The sequence below is a fragment of the Xenopus laevis genome, chromosome 2S, assembly GCF_017654675.1.
Source record: "Xenopus laevis strain J_2021 chromosome 2S, Xenopus_laevis_v10.1, whole genome shotgun sequence".
Taxonomy (NCBI): Eukaryota; Metazoa; Chordata; class Amphibia; order Anura; family Pipidae; genus Xenopus; species Xenopus laevis.
The window spans coordinates 43,802,920-43,820,485 of record NC_054374.1 but is presented as its reverse complement, the minus strand read 5'-3'; the positions used below and the strand labels follow the sequence as shown (position 1 = coordinate 43,820,485).

General features: G+C 38.2%; 1 protein-coding gene across 1 annotated transcript in view; it reads right to left on the bottom strand.

Annotated features, from left to right (window-relative positions):
- Positions 1–16,178, bottom strand: part of LOC108709385 (hematopoietic progenitor cell antigen CD34) — a 38,932-nt gene extending 22,754 nt beyond the window's left edge. Inside the window, exons 1-4 of the mRNA XM_041584718.1 lie at positions 16,167–16,178; positions 15,194–15,443; positions 9,347–9,421; positions 1,159–1,314 (exon numbers count right to left, since the gene is read on the bottom strand). Of these exons, the coding sequence (XP_041440652.1) occupies positions 1,159–1,314; positions 9,347–9,421; positions 15,194–15,443; positions 16,167–16,178 (493 nt within the window). The remainder of the gene's footprint in view (positions 1–1,158; positions 1,315–9,346; positions 9,422–15,193; positions 15,444–16,166) is intronic.
- Positions 16,179–17,566: the final 1,388 nt, after the last annotated feature.

Below are 17,566 nucleotides of genomic sequence, written 5' to 3'. Positions count from 1 at the left end.
ACATTAGTATCATCAGCAAAAATAGGAACAGTAGTTTCAATATCCACCTCCAAGTCATTAATAAACAAGTTAAAAATCAAAGGACTAAGGACAGACCCCTGCGGTACGCCACTAACAACACTGGTTAAATTAGAAATTGTTCCATTTACCACCACTCTTTGTAGTCTATCCTTCGGCCAGTTCTCTATCCAAGTACAAATACTATGTTCCAGGTCAATATTCCTTAATTTAACCAATAACCTTATCTGTAGTATTGTATCAAATGCTTTAGCAAAATCTAAGTGTATTTCATTCACTGCCATCCCAGAGTCGAGGTCCCTGCTCATCTCCTCATAAAAGACAATCAAATTAGTCTGGCAAGATCTGTTGCTCATAAATCCATGCTGGCACAAACTCATAGTATTATTATTTGCAATGAATTCAAGTATTTTATCCCTTAATACCCCTTGAAAAGCATTCCTACCACTGATGTTAGTGTATCCCTTTTTGAATAGTGGCACCACATTAGCAACTGTCTTATCGTCCTAGGGTATGTTGCAATGGTATTAGAGGTTCCAGGGTGCTTAATGGCATGTGCTAGAAAAGCTGTCACCATAATTATCACCTAATGTCCATTCTAAGGATATTTTAAGACTGTTTATTATATTGTTTTGCTGAATGTATTTCATTATTAGGGCAAAACAAGAACATTTTTTACATGCATTAGCCATGTAGTGCACTCTCATATTTGGACTTTGGTAGGTTTACTAAACTTTGGAATGAGGATCTTACCTAGTTAAAGAAATCAGTAGTTAGTTTTTATTCTGTCCTGCTTTCTTGCTGGCTAATGGGTGGGATGGGTAGGGGTTTTGTGGTAAGAGGTAACCTATGATCTTCTCGTTTTAGAGTTCCCGCTCCACTTTGGTCACCTATCAGAGAGGTGCCAGTCAGTGCTATTTTCTGCCTCAAGGCCACACAGAAGCAAAAACCATCCACATTGTCATTAATTAAATAGGTTCAAATGCAAAGGCTTTCTGAATTAATTATGTCCACTTCATTATTCTGTTCTGTTTTTCCCAGAATGTATTTTATATATACAAAACTAAGTGGTAAAATACATAGCCACTACAAGTGCATAATAACAACACAGCTATACATCATAGATGTAATAATTCTTACTCAAGTCTGTTGAATTTTGTGACACTGTCACAGTCTGTGTGAGGTCCACTGACACTGTGTTATGCTCTGTGGTTGCGGCGCTCCTTTCTGTATTTTGAGTTTCACTTGAAAGGATGGATGTGGCAGTTATAGGGATGGTTGGAGTATCTGTGACATCTGAAAAAAATCATACAAGTACCACATGTGAATATAATGATTAACAATTAGTTTTCAAGTATAAACACAAAACTGAACTTGGTTTTGCTTTAAATACAATGGTACATTAGATAGGCATGATTTATTTAATGATAATTGCCAATATTACTGTAGCACAATGAAACACTTGTTCATTAGCAGCCTACTTTACTATTTACAGTAGAACACTGGAACATTTGTTATAATTAAGGATGTTCGGTTTACCAGACCAGATAAGAACTGTAAAAATGTATACATGTTTATAGAACAGAATAACGTGGAACACTGGAATATTTGTTAAAAATATGGGGGTGCAGTTTACCAGAACTGTAAACATTTCTATAAGTTTATCGAACTGATGAGTTCTCCTGAACTCATCAGTTCGAGGCAAAATGTCTGATTCTCATTAAAATATGAGTTTCTGCCCTTTCATAAATATTTTCAATAGAGGGAGTTTTCAGTCAAAGAAATTTGCAAATGCTGTATCATGGGTGAAAACTGGCAAGCCCAGATAGCATAATTCAATTTCAAATTCTTCACCCCCACCCCCTTCCCCCTTGGGTCCAGGAATGACAAAAAAAATCCAACAGCAGAAGTAGGTTTTTTTTTTTGTAGGAAGGAGATACTGGACAGCCAGGGTCTGGGAATTCTAGGCCCTGCCCCACACACAGCAGAAAGGTCAAGATCTTACAATTGCCATATGATTTCAATCTTTGAATGGAGTGGAGAAATCTGGTGAATTTGAACTGCTTAATAAGGAGCTCTGAAGCGTTCAAAGTTGATAAGATCACCAAATATTGTTTTGCAACATTTCTCTTGCACATTTGTGCGATCCTGTTGTCTATCTAGGTATGGAGAAATTGAATGGATCATCCCCTGCCTGTTTTACAAGGCAAGTAAAATGTAGCAAATAATGTAAACTCTATCTGGAATTAGTCATTCTAGTGAGAGGAAAAGTCATATTGCAATGTACTGTGTGGGCAGGCACTTACCCTCTGACTGCTTTAGAATACATTGTGGCAGCAATACTTCCTTAATCATTTTTTTTCCCAAAATTGCAATTGTCTCTGGATGCCAAATATGATCTATTTTCAATAATACTTTGAATTGAGTCTAAAATAGTAATCCAAATTACAGGGCTCACTCATACCTTGCATACCTTGTCACTTCCCAGCAAGCACACTCTCAGTGGAATGCTCAATAAAGGATGAGGGGATGCCCACGTGCCCAGGACCGGATTTGTGGGAAGGCCTTAAAGTCCCAAGCCTAGAATAGCATGCCATCCAGCCATGTTAAATTTTTTTTCTGGAGCATTGAGAACACGCAGGTGAGTTCATAGCTTTTTAAATCTCCTGTGCGAAGTCCCCATCTCTACAGTCCTGATGATTGGAAACTTGCATGCATGTGAACAAACTTGTGGGGAGGGGGGCCGGGGAGAAGTGGGCAAAGGGATCATCTGCCCTAGGGTAGCGCAGGTTAGAAATCCAGGCCTGCATGTATACAGTGCTGCCAAAAATGAGCAGTACAGAATACAGAGTGAATACAGAGTGATTTGTGGCAAATTAAGTGGAGTTAAATATGAAGTCATAGCTTACTGTATGCTTAGGCCATTCCCTTTGTTCATATTTTGGAGGTAAATGTCACCAACTTCAACTGCATCACTGACCATTAGCTGTAACTGCTCTATTGTAGTTTGCCTTAAAAGAATTTAGCAATACAAATTCAAAATACAATTTAGCTAATAATCATTTAGCCACAATGCTGCCCCAATTTTCCCTAGTTATCTAACCATCTTTAGCCCCATTTAGCTCGCATTATTCTATGCACAAAACTGTAGCCCACACCCATTGCCCCCACAATCCCCAGTTTATGTACATCACAGACAAAAAGTCAAGTCATGCACTTCCCAGCACAATAAACTGTGAGATAAAAAACGAGGGTATAGTAACATTCAGGGACTTACAGGGTGCCCAGTGTCCAGGCAGCTCTTACTGTGTATGCCTGGATCTCCAACCATATGTTCAGAGATTCAAAAGGTGAGCTAAAGCTGTAAGCCAAAGCTTTTGATTGGATCAATTCTTTTAGCATACTATGAGCACCCGAGCCAAAAAATTAATATGGCTAGAAATGCTGTATATTATTTACTAATCTTACTGTGCCAGCATAGAAGTTCAGCAGCTCGATATCAGTAATGTTCCAAGCCCTGAGAGTTGTTGACATTTTTGAGTGTCAGTGAAACTGCATATGCTCACTGTGTTCTTATGTAGAACACGCTGGTTTCTTTGATTCATTGTCTTCTGGCTGTGAATTAATATTAGGGATGCACCAAATCCACTATTTTGGGATTTGGCCGAAACCTTCATGAAAGATTCAGCTAAATTCCAAGCCGAATCCGAACCCTAATTTGCATATACAAAGAAAGGGCTAAAGAGAACCATGCACATATGAGATGAAAAAGTCATGTGATTTTAAAGATTCAGATTGGATTTGGCCAAATCCTGCAGTTGATGCATCCCTAAGTACTAATCAGCCTTTTTTTTGTAAATTTGATATCATATACATGCTGCAGATTGGTCTTAGTCAGTATGTACTGTAAATCATCAGAAAAGCAGACAGGGAGCTACTAGAGGCAACTTTGGAGTTTCCTCTGTACTGGCCCTGTACAAAAGCCCAAAACATAATGTGTAGCATTTCTAGCCTCCTTAATTATAAAGCTCTACTTCTCCTTTAAGCCACAAAACATCATTGTAGCTTTGTAATCAAATGGGTGGCATTCTCTTCCACAATAGGAAGAAATTCATGATGGAATCTTACCAGAACCCCTATAGCGGTGAAGATTGTACTTCCTCATCTCTTATCAGAAATACAGTACATAGATGTTGGCATAATTGCAATACTGCATGAAACAGTATTCTGCTGTACTGAAATTTTTGTAAACAAAATACATTATGTGGATGCATTTATTTAGGGTAACTGTCCTTTCCCTTTTCATCTATCCAGTGTGCAACAAAATAGCAGCAAAAAATAAGAAAATTAGGGTATGGGGCACCCCATCTTTCCGTTCCCCATGTGCAGTGTGCTTCTACAAAGAAATAAGTTACTGGGGCTGGATTAATATACATTTGTGAGTAGCAACATCTCTAATGTATCATCTGCTTCACTCCCCTTTTATATTTATTTATGAATATGCTTTCAAAGCACCATTCTTACCCGCAAGAGGATGGTCGCGGTTGCTTTTAAACAATATTCCATATAAAAGAACAATTTATCTAGCCATCATCTGATTAATTTATTGCCATTAATCATCATAATCATGTAAATAAGAATCTGTGTTGATTTCCTCACTCATATGTAGGATTGTGTCTGCCCTTCAAGTTCTGTTGGATCTAGACCTCAGTGACTGGGCACAGAGTGTAATCTTATAGTTGTGTGTTTAGCGTGCGCATGTTTTCTTAGCAGAGAGATTAGAATGATTCCAAAACAAAGCTCATGGGGAAGGCATGATGGTGACGTGATGGAAGGAATGGCCAGCCAGGTCTGGGAGAGCTGCTCACTGAGCGGTCCCACAGTGTGTGAAAGTTAAAGGTGGGGCAAGTAGTGTACATTGTTCTGTATAGCTTTGCTGTCTGTCCAAGGCAAAAGTCTGAGTTTGCTTAAAGAAAGGGACTTTCAAAACCATCCACTGTTACCGCTGTGTTTTAAACTTAAAACTATGAAGTAAAAATATGTTTTTGATCTTAAAGCGCAAGGAAAGCTTGATTCCCTGGGGGCTAACAATATGTTAGGCAGTCCAGTGAATCCAAGTTTTTTTCACTGGGTATAAAAAGTAAAGTAGCGATGCGCCAGCATGTTTCTTAACTTCAGTCAAAAAAGTCATATCTTGGCAGACACATTCACAGTAGAGTAAAACATTCAGTTAAATGTTCAAATGTGAAATTCGACCTCATCTCAGAAAAACACACCCACTTCTATTCATTCCTAAGGGATTTTGTGAAGCATATTTATCAAATGGTGAAATCTAACTATCGCCTATCGATAAACATGCTTCTAAAAATCCCAGAGGATTGCTGAGTTTTTCTGTGATGAGTTTTAATTTTATATTTTTTATAAATCTGCCCCTAAGTCAGCGATAAGAACACCTAGGAAAGGAAAGTATGATGAAGTGATTTTGGCTTTACTGTAAAAATACTATGCACAAAGTATGCAAAACTGACTTGCGTCATACAGTTTTGGTCTCCATCACTCAAACAGGACATTATTGTATTAGAGAGGGTACAGAGAAGGGCAACTAAGCTGGTAAAAGGTATTGAAAATCTTAGCTATGAGGAAAGACTGGCCAAATTGGGGATGTTCATGCTGGAGAAGAGGCGCTTAAGGGGTGATATGATAACTATGTATAAATATATAAGGGGATCATATAATAATCTCTCTAATGCTTTATTTACCAGTTGGTCCTTCCAGCCGACACAAGGTCACCCATTCCAATTAGAAGAAAAGAGGTTCCGCGTAAATATTTAGAAAGGTTTTTTTACAGTGAGAGCTGTGAAGATGTGGAATTCTCTCCCTGAATCAGTTGTACAGGCTGATACATTAGATAGCTTTAAGAAGGGGTTGGATAGCTTTTTAGCAAGTGAGGGAATACAGGGTTATGGAAGATAGCTCATAGTACAAGTTGATCCACGGACTAGTCCGATTGCCATTTTGGAGTCAGGAAGGAATTTTTCCCCCCTCTGAGGCAAATTGGAGAGGCTTCAGATGGGGTTTTTTACCTTCCTCTAGATCAACTAGCAGGTAGGCGGGTTAAAAAGTTCAAAGGTTGAACTTGATGGACGTGTGTCTTTTTTCAACCTAACATACTATGTTACAATGTTACCTGTGCTGTCTTTCATTGACATAAATGGCAACTGTCTGGCAATGATGTGCACATGGTTTCACATTAATATAATAGAAAGATTGTTGCACTGGCTGTTCCTCATACTAGTTGATTCTACCACTGCATGCTGACTGTCAGAATCAGGTGCTGTCTCTAGCAATGCTCCAACTGCAAGCGACACTCATGGATGAACAAAAAAATGCCACATCAGTGGAGTCTACCTTAAATCCACAATTTATTTATTAAATCTTCTAAAAACAGCTTGGCCAAAATGCCTGACACATTTTGTGCAAGCACAAATTGTTTGCATAATTAAGGACCTATGATTAAAGGGTGCATACCCAAAACGTGTCAGGCATCTCAGCCGAGCTGTATGGCGATGTTTTGAGAACAGTGAAAAAATAAATTGTAGTTTTAAGGAAGACTCAGATGATGTGGCTTTTTTTACTTATATATTTAGCCATATTTAAACAGTCATCACTGGCCAAAGTCAGTTGCAGGAAATAAAAATGAGCCTTATAAAAAAAGTTAGAATCTCAGCTAGAAAGCATGAAAGAACTGCTTTGTGAGAAAGGAAGGACACTTAACCATAAGACTGCACTTCCCCATGCCGCCAGACCTGACTATAACATTTTTTGTTTACATTTAAGTAAATATATGTCCAAGCTTAAAGGAATAGTACAGTGTGAAAATAAAAACTGGGTAAATAGATAGACTGTGCAAAATAAAAAATGTTTCTCGTATAGTTAGTTAGCCAAAAATGTAATATATAAAGGCTGGAGTAAACAGATGTCTAATAAAACAGCCAGAATCCAACTTCCTGCTTTTCAGCTCTATAACTCTGAGCTAGTCAGTGACTTGAAGGGGGGCCACATGGTACATTTCTGTTCAGTGAGTTTGTAATTGATCCTCAGCATTCAGCTCAGATTCAAAAGCAACAGATATGACCCATGTGGCCCCCCCTCAAGTCTCTTATTGGTTACTGCCTGGTAACCAGGGTAACCAGTCAGTGTAAACCAAGAGAGCTGAAAAGTAGTGTTGTGACTGACATGTTATACAGTACATCAAATCACTCCAGCCTTTATACATTGCATTTTTGGCTAACTAACTATATTGGAAACATTTTTTATTTTGCACAGCCTATCTATTTACCCAGTTTTTATTTTCACACTGAACAATTCCTTTAATCTACTTTATAGTGCTCATGGTTTTCAAGCTGAACTGCAATTCCTATGATGAAAGTATCACTTTAAAAATATGCTGAACACCCAGGGTACGTTCAAGCAGCCAAAATGAAGTTGAACAAATATAGTAAAGTCAATGCAAATATAATTGGGAAACACTGAACTTCAATCTTTTTAAAATAAATGCTGTACACTGCGTTTAATACATAGCCACATACCTAGCAGTTGACAGGGCTTTCTAGATGTTAGTATGAACTTATGGTAAATTTGAAACATAGCACTCAATTCTAGGTGCTTGTTCTCCCCATTGAAATGAAGCAGAGTGTGGTTTGCATAAGGGGTGAGGGGTATTGAAAACAAATACACTAATTATTTAAGTCAGTTTGCAGAAACAAAATCCCTAGAACCACACAAAGGAAGCATGGTAATGTAAGTGAATGACCTACAGCCAGATCACACAGGTCATGTCTGGAGGGTGACGAAATCAAGCTTAGCAATTAACACAAAAAAGGCGGATTGTTTCAAGAGCCAGTATACCTTGACTTCAAATGTTGAATTGGCCTCAAATGGGGGGCTTGAACCAAAAATTGACATAGGGAAAAAGGGCACCACGTTTGTGTTTGTAAATGTTTCCTACAAAACACCTATATAAACAATTACAGAGGTGCACCAATTCCTGCACATACTGTATCAAATACCTGCGTGAAAAGCTCAAAAAAGTACAGGAAGGGGACATGTTATCCAGAAAGCTCAGGACCTGGTGCTTTCTAGATAACAGATCTTTCTGTAGTTTGGATCTTAAGTCTACTAGGAAATCATGTAAATATTAAATAAACCCAATAGACTGGTTCTGCTTCTGAAAGCATTACATCTTAGTTTGAATTAAATAGAAGGTACTGTTTTATTACTACAGCGAAAAAGGAAATCCTTTTTAAATATTAGAATTATTTGAGTAAAATAGAGTCTATGAGAGATGAACTTTCGTAAATTCAGAGTTTTCTGGATAATGGGTTTCCAGATAACGAATCGCATACCTGTAGTAATTTGAACCAAGTAATGTCTGAACTATTTGCCATTCTATTCTGCTCTTATCTAGTATGAAATGTCTAAAAGCTAAATTGGCTAATGGGGTCACTGACCCCGGCAAACACAACATGCAAACACACTCTTTATGTACTCACCAAAACCACATAACTTTCAGTTTATAGATGACTAAGAAATGTTATGCACTAGTACTGAGACTAGCAACATCTGAATATACTGTAATTTAAATAACTTTCTGAATCTGGAGTAGATCAATATTTGAAACATTTTAAATTTACATGGTATGGGTATATTTTTATATATTTTTTTCAGCCTTCTATATATTTCATATTCTCTCAAAAATGTTCAACTATTTGCCATTCTATTCTGCCCTTATCTAGTATGAAATGTCTAAAAGCTAAATTAGCTAAAAGGGTCATTGACCCTGGCAAACACAACATGCATACACACTCTATGATATAGCACACAGCAGTTCTGTCAACTTTCAATTGTGGAGAGTGGAAATGTCATAGTTATAATTAGTGATGGGTGAGTTTGGCCCATTTTGCTTGGCTGAAAAATTTGTGAATTTCCTGCTAAATTTGGAACGTGAATTTTGACTCCCGCGTCAATTTTAACTCCCACATTAAAGTCAATGGGAGTCCGAATAATGTTGACGCATGACACTTGTTTGACGCAAGTGTAATATAAAAACAATAAGTGATATAGCTTGCCATATACATTTATACGTAATAAAGTATGAAACTATAAAAGGACATATAAAAGAACAGACTTTTGTTTTCAGAAAAGAAAGGTTAAACGTCTTTATGGTAATCATTTCAGCCTGTAGGTATACACTTGCACCTGTATAGTCTCCCATTTCAAGCAATCATTTGTAAACTTGTTAGTTATATTGAGGATGGAGATAACTTACCTTGAGTTGCAGTTGTTTGCTCAGTTGCATGAGCTGTCGAAGAAATTTCAGAACCAACAGCAAAAGAGGTGTTTTCTAAAAAGAAAGAAAGCACATAAGGTAACTAACAGTAAAACAGCAAATACCTTGTCTTTTAAAGACCAACCAACAGTTACTTCATGGCCTTTACAGCGCCCATGCAACAATAACTATTGCTGTCCTAGACATAACCCTGCACCTTTAGGGCATGGCCCTTTATGGAACTTTTTTCTGTTATGCAAGAATACACGAAGCCTCATTTTAATTCCATATTAAAGACAGGTGCTGTTTCTGTTTTTTGTTTTGGGTTTTTTTGGTGTAAGAAATTATTCACTACATAATTTTCCTTGACTTCAGTGCAAGAATTAACTCCAAGGATAGTAGGAATAAAATTTGGACTCCAAAACCACATAATAACTTTCAGTTTATAGATGACTAAGAAATGTTATGCACTTGTATTGAGACCAGCAACATCTGAATATAATTTAAACGACTTTCTGAATCTGGAGTAGATCAGTATTTGAAATATTTTAACTTTACAAATTATGGTTCTATAGATGTAGTTTTTGCCGGGTGCTTGGTCAAGTTTAGGTATATAAAATTGTAGAAAGGACCAGCACTCCGTTTTCCAAAAAAATTCAATGGTTTATTCAAAACTCACAGTGGAGACACTGTGAGTTTTGAATAAACCATTGAATTTTTTTGGAAAACGGAGTGCTGGTCCTTTCTACAATTTTTTTATATATATATATATATATATATATATATTCTTTCAAAAAAATTATTTTGTTCAATATTGTCAAATCTCAAATGTGCAAAAATATGATAGAATCCTTTCTCTACCTGCGTGTGTGTATGTGAGTGTGTATGTGAAAAACGGATCATCTAATTAGTGTTAAATACATACATGCTGGTTTACATATAAACTCTCTCTTGCCAGTTTCACATTAATATTAATAACAAATTCTACATTCTTTCAAAAAATGTTCTTTTGTTCTATATTGTCTCAAATGTGCATACAGTTTTACATTAAAACTCTCTCTTGCCAGTTTCACAATGCAGATTGAATAAAGTGTGGGAGTTCATCTGCGCCTGCTGAAACTGGGAAACCCTAGAAAAATTGCATCTGTTTCGACAGATCAGGCACAAATAAAATGGATGCAGCTTGACGGGCCCCAACAGTTATGTGTAAGAAACTGCACTTTGCATTCTACATTTGTTTCTGTAAATGACCCCTAGTGTATTTCAAACGAATAACACCTCATTGTATAAAATTACATTTACTGGTTGGCAAAATCAGTCAGAAAATTAAAAACCTGCTTCACACGTGAATTCTGGACGTACATTTGATTTTGCTGATGGCTTTGGGGAAGCATGAACCACAACAGGATGATCAAAAATAGACTGTAACCAATTATACCATGTCCAATAATAGCTACAACCCTACCAACCTTTTCTAAATTAGGAACTGACACTAGGTCTGTTACATGGAAATGGAACAATTAGTGTGTAACCTCCTCCCTCTGAAAACATTAGATAAAATATATATGCTATTACTAAGTGTCAGACAGGATGCTGATGACGTTTTTTCAAAGGCACAGAGAGAACACAGAGAGGAAACAAATCTGCATCATGACATCACTTGGGCTTGAACTCTATCCCACCAGGCATTTGCCATGCCTGAATCCTTGCCGATAAGACACAAGAATGTGCACCTCATTACGCTAATCACTTGTGCTTTAATCACTTTTGTACAAAACCACCAATAAAGCTGGGAAACTCCCAACCAATGTTTATGATATCCTTGCAGAAAGTATTATGACAGCTGTGCACCTTAGGAAATGGAATTTGACTTCAGGCTTGAAAAAGACATTCTTCACACTGGATTCAATTCTACAGGACAGTCAAGAGCAAGTCAAAAGCTTTGGCAATACAAGTAGAGGTGATCAGTATGGCAGGTGACTAATAATGATGGGTCCCAGTAGCTTAGGTCCCACAAGTTAGATTGAAAACATATTGATGACTATTTCAGTGGCAATCGATTCCTTGCTATTGACACTTCTGATTGATGCTTAGATTAAAAAGGCCTTCTGTGCAATAGCCCAAAGTATCAGAAGAATTATTCTGTCTTAGCAGTGTGGAAGTCATGGTAAACACAGAAAAATATTGTTGGCAAATGCTCACACTAATTATCTGACATATATCTTTGTGAATGGGCCTAAATGCTGCAGATTTTCTAATATGCTCAATTTCAATCAGATTGTGACTGGACATGTTAAATATCTATTGGCCAATGTATTACTAGAGAACCCACATGGTCATGGAATTGTTCATGGAGAAACAGATCATATACAGTCAGGGCTGCCACCAGGGGGGCACAGGGGGTACAAGTGGACCAGGCTTGGGCCTGAAGGGGGCCCGTAAGTGCAGAACTTTTCTAAAGCGATGGCCCCCCTTGACAGCGCCAAAGCCACGCCACCTTCTTCCAAAGTGGCGGAAAAGCCGAACAGCCGACGTCCCGAAGCGGTAAAAATACCCAAAGCCACGGAAATATCTGAAGCCTAAGTCCCGAAGCGGTGAAAAGACCCAAAGTCACGAAAACAGCAGTAATTGAAGTCCTGAAGCACCGAAAAGACCCGAAGTCATGAAAACAGCCGAAGCCTAGGTCCCAAAACGGTGAAAAGACCCAAAGTCATGAAAACAGCAGAAATTTAAGTCCTGAAGCAGCAAAAGACCCAAAATCACGAAAAAGAGGTGACGTTGAAGTCCTGAAGCCACGAGTTCAATTCCTCTGAACACCAATGTATGTTTTTTTAATCCCCTGGCCACCAATGTATTATTTTAATACTCTATAGGCCACTGACACCAATGTTTTTTTTGAAAAATATTCTTTGGGGCCCCAATTTTAAGGGGGGCCCTGGCGCCAATGTTTTTTTTTTTAAATATTCTTTGGGGCCCCAATTTTCTTAACTTGTAAGGGGGGCCCTGGTGACAACATCTTGTTTAACTTATGGGGGCCCTGATCACCAATGATTTTTTTTAAAAAATCTTTTATGGGGGGCCCTGGCGCTACAGTTTTTTTTTTACTTATAGGGGGACCTGACCATCAATGGCTTTTTATAACTTGTGTGGAGGTGGGGTTGCTGTTTTTAGCACTGATGTCTGTGTGGTCTTTTAACTGTGGTGTGGATCTGGGGTGTAGCTTAGGGGCTCGGGTGGGGCCCAGGGGGCCCCAAAAATGTTTTAATGGCGGCACTTTGTACAGTTACCGGACAGATGGGTCAATAATCCATTAACTCTGCATGCATTTCTAAACAACTTTTTACAAAACTATGTGTAAGACTAATGTCCTCAGTTAATTTCAGTTAAATTAATGAAAGTTTAACTTCTGTGGGATTTCATGCAAATGTATCTTATCTAAAGAATCCACATTTGATCATCAGCTCTATGCTGTGCCTCATTATCTAAAGCTTATAATGCCCTTGCTTTTACCACATGTTTTAATCTGCTATATTAAAATTGCTTTTATGGTACCAAGCCTAGTTCAGCCACCACACCCTTTAATTCAATTTATGTTAATCTTAATAAAATCAGACCCCAGATGTTTTTTCTTTACAGATAGGCTCTCACTAACCCACATTAAATCCTCCCCCCATTGAACTCCCACTGTAACATGGGCACAAATAACAAAAGGACTGATGAGGGGTATGTGCAGGAATTCAACCTAGCTCTTTAGAAAAACAAACCTTAGGAAATTGTCTTAGGTTTCCCCTACTAATGTTAAAGGCCAAAGGGTGTGATTTGTCTTTCCCATGTTTGGAGAATGATGTAATACATGAAATCTAATCCCTACTAACCACCCTGATCCAAAATGTTACCTGAACCTACTACATTTGGTTTGAATTTACTTTATACACACGTCTCTAACTTGGGCACAAGTGGTTATTGTCTGTCTCCTTTGTCATTTTCTCCAAAATTAGGGAGAAAAATGCTTTAACTGTGCTATAATCTAGTACTCTATGACAATTTAGAGGAGGAACACACTGTGACCATGCTAGTCGGGGTTTTGGCTATGCTTCACAGGCTTGTTTAATACAAATTGTTGGATACCCAACAGATTGCCTTGCATTATAATTAGACAGATCTTAGTGAAAATAGACCACACACATGCATGGATAAATTACACTCAGCAGAAGTATATGGAGTTCAGGTCCTGTGTTGTTTCAGGTTGACCACTGACATTACATACATACATTTTGCTCCAGTCAAGTTTTAGGGGAACGTAAGTGTACAGGCAATTAACAATACTGTTTCAGTTTAATAAACTGTGTGCAACTTGATGCATCCCACCTGCTTTTGGGTGCGCCTGTTTTAGTATGGGTTAATAAGTAAGAATAGGTTGAGTTTGTCCTGTGCTCTCCTGCTGTGGAATGCAGCAGAACACAGGGCAAAACACTCATGTGCAAAAGCCCTTAGTCTTGGGCCACACTATAAAAATTCTTTGCAGGTGGAAAATCCGTTGCCTCACTGCTCCCCTTCTCTTCTGCAGGTTTTGAAGGTATTGCGGATTTTGCATGATATGCAAAATCTCACATTTCTGCGCCAAAATCTGCCGAGTGAGTACTGGAGCCAACACATGGCTTCTGGACGCAAACAGAGAAGAGGATTCAGCTATAGGTGAGGGACTTAAATTGGACTTTGGATTTCAACAGGCTGATTTCTGCCCCATCTGACCCTAGCCTTAGTCCAGCTAGAGCACAAGTTGTCACAAACAATTAAAAAAGAACTCCTTAAACAATGAGAAAATAAGCACTTTCTGATAAAGGGAAACTATAGTATCATAGTAGAAAAAAAACAACTAAACTTTTGAGGCAGTGGATTCTTAAAAATTCTATAGGTTTTTTTTCCTTATAGTTATTGAAATAGAAACGGCTTATGTGTTTTCTCAACCTAATGTGTTCTTCCTAGAACAAACAACCCAGTCAGTAATACCCTGCAATTTCCAGACTCAAGGTGAAAATTCACAGTTATTAACAGATCAGTTTGTTGGTTGCAGCTGCAAAAAACATGTTAGCTTGACAAATTTACACATTTATTATTAAATATATGTTAAAAACGAATAAAACTATAAGTGAAACACAAACACATTTATTAAACATCCAGTGCTATTGAGTGAATTATTATGATAGTGACAGTTTCCCTTTAATCACTTTGAATATATTATTTCTCATTGCATATGAAAAGACAAAAAGTCCAAGACGGTATAATCCCAAACTCACGTGTATAGTGTTCTGTATTTGCAGATTTTATATGCTATATAACATGTGTTTTTTAAATACCGTACCTTGGCAGCAAAAAATCATCTATAAACTGGGAAACAGAAATTCACTCTCCCATAGCCAAGCAAACCACTGCATTAGCACATACCCAGCTGTACTTTTACAGAGGTTCTGTACAGGAACAATGCAGTTACTTGAGTTCACCAACATTGTGTATTTAAGAATGATTAAAGGAGCATGAACAGAATAACCCTTTCGAATCAGAGAATGTTTTTGCATGTGTTTACAATGTGCATTAAAATATTTTCATGCAGAACATACTGGTAATCCAGTGAAAGGGGCACAGAGATATAATAGTGTAATTACACTCATTTCTCTCTAATATCTCTTGGCAAAAGCAAAAACAAATATTCAGGGGTCAGTGGGCGCTTACAGTTATCCTCTTAAATGTAACATTGTGCTCATGTCTACAAGTCCTGTCTTTAGGACAAAAAAAGCAGAGAAACCTCTGCCATGCAATGTGCCGTGAACACAATGAATTGCTACTCACCAAGTAGTATGAGCATGCTTAACAGACTCCCCAAAAGATGCGCCTTATTCAGCTTTCCGAGGCAGCACGTTAGCATCATTCTTGCAGCTTTTGCAGTCGGACACAGAGAAGCACAGATGGACCAGGTTCTTGATTGTTGTGTAATGTTAATTTTGAAAGTTAGTGCATCCCCTAAGGTCAGAGCCGCACAGATTGAGGGAGAGAGACAGACGTTGTTTATGTGTGTGTCTGTGAGTTCAGACCCAGGCAGCTATGAGGTGGAGTTTCAAATGTCCCATGTTTCAAATGATATGTTTTTGTACTCCCCCCCAGAATGCAATTACGTGGGGGCGAGAGGATTAACCCTTTACTGGGTTGACTTATTCTCCTGAAAATATACCATGTGAACTTAATATATAAAAAGAAGCATCATACATTTATGTTTTATGGTAATCTGATATTATATATATATATATACAGTATATATATATATATATATATATATATATATATATATTACAAGAAGTCGGTCTCAAAACAGTGTAAAGTTTGAGACACTGACGGCATATAGAAAATATATGAGTAGATCTTAAACATGAAGAAAAGGATATGTATTCAAACACAGCATCACAGCACATAATCTGCATAGTTATTCCTGTTCTGTTCACTGAGTGGTACTATGAATGGTATCATCCTTTATTTGTATAACACCAACATATTCAGTAATTTATACCACTATCAGACCTTTGCCCACAGAGCTACCTAACTCATTTCCCTATCAAAGTCACAGAAATGCTAGGGATTTTAGCAAAAGCCCACTGAACTGCCTGTATGGCTTTGAACGACTTGAATAGACCCCCAGTGTCGGACTGGGGTGTCCAGGGCTGCTGCCTGGGCCCCCAGAGCCCCGTTGTGAATGCCACCAGCTCCCCCCCCTTTTCCCGATACTCACCACAAACCTTGCTTACCTTTTGCAGTCATCATCATTGCTTGCCTTTTGCGTCATCGTGGGGAGAGAGCTCTGGTATACCTGCATACATATTCTTCGGCACACCACTTACTTTTCCTTTTTCCTTTAGGGTGCATTCAACTCCTCCAGCTACTTCCAAGCCTGGTTTTCATACAACAATTCCCATAGGGAGGAAGCACACCAAACATATGATTTTGCCTTTTAGGACATTTATTCAGCAGTGTTGGCACAAGCTTTCGGGGTCAACCCCTTCCTCAGGTGATTGCACCTGAGGAAGGGGTTGACCCCGAAAGCTTGTGCCAACACTGCTGAATAAATGTCCTAAAAGGCAAAATCATATGTTTGGTGTGCTTCCTCCCTATGGGAATTGTTGAGAGAGCTCTGGTGTCTGCAGTTGCCAGCGGGGCACAAGGATCAGAGCCCACCAGTTTTTTTTCACTGTGTCCCACTGGAACAGCCCAATAATTAGCAGTAATGGTAATTATATTGCCCACTTATGTGCTAGCATCTAGTTTATCACAGATGCTAGCACATAAGTGGGCAATATTTAACAGGGGTGCTGGAGTACTAGGGCTCATACATGGACCACTTGTATCTGAACTACTGGTTAGTGCAAATCGAGCTGAATACCTTGCAAATATATAAATACAAGGGGTTTGCCATGCTTTGTCTGAATGACAAGCATGAGGTATGCCAGGGGACATCCAAGTGCTGACTACATTTTGCCTCTCACCGGGGTGAAATACAGGAGGTCCTGTATACATAGTAAGGTGCAACTCTGCACTCTAGAAGCAGCATGCACATCTATTTTTGGGGCAAGTTGAAAAGTGCACTTTAAACCCATGTTTATTATTTTGCACCTTGCCCTGTTTTTTGTAAATGGGCCTGGCATTGTGCAAAGCAAAGACGTATTAATCTGCATTATCTTGGTTTTACTTTACTACAACATTTGACATAGAATGTCAATGTAATTTGAAAAAATCCATATAAATGGCTGTGTGAATATATTGCTATAAATTGTGTCAAATCTCTTGCTTTGCATGCTTGTAGAGCATGCTTTAGTTGTAGATGAAAATAGAAAGAACAAAGCAAAATAAGGAGGGTATAGTAGGAAGCTAGCGGGAAGAGTGAAAAAAAGAGAAATACAAAGAAGCATATTCTATCTTATATAAGACTGTAGGTAAGTGTAAAGTGTCTGTCAAAAGTCATCAATGTATTTTCCAAATACAGTTTTTAGTTGGGAAAATGCTTTTGAGCAATGATGTCTGTGGGATATTAGCATGGAGGTTTTGATGTAGAGATGCAAAACTGGCTGCTTTATTTTTATAGCAGTGGTTTGCCAGCCTGACCCAGAAGAGATGTGTCTTTGTGAGAATTCATTATTGTACTCATAGTAAATTGCCCAATATTCACAGTTTTGCACT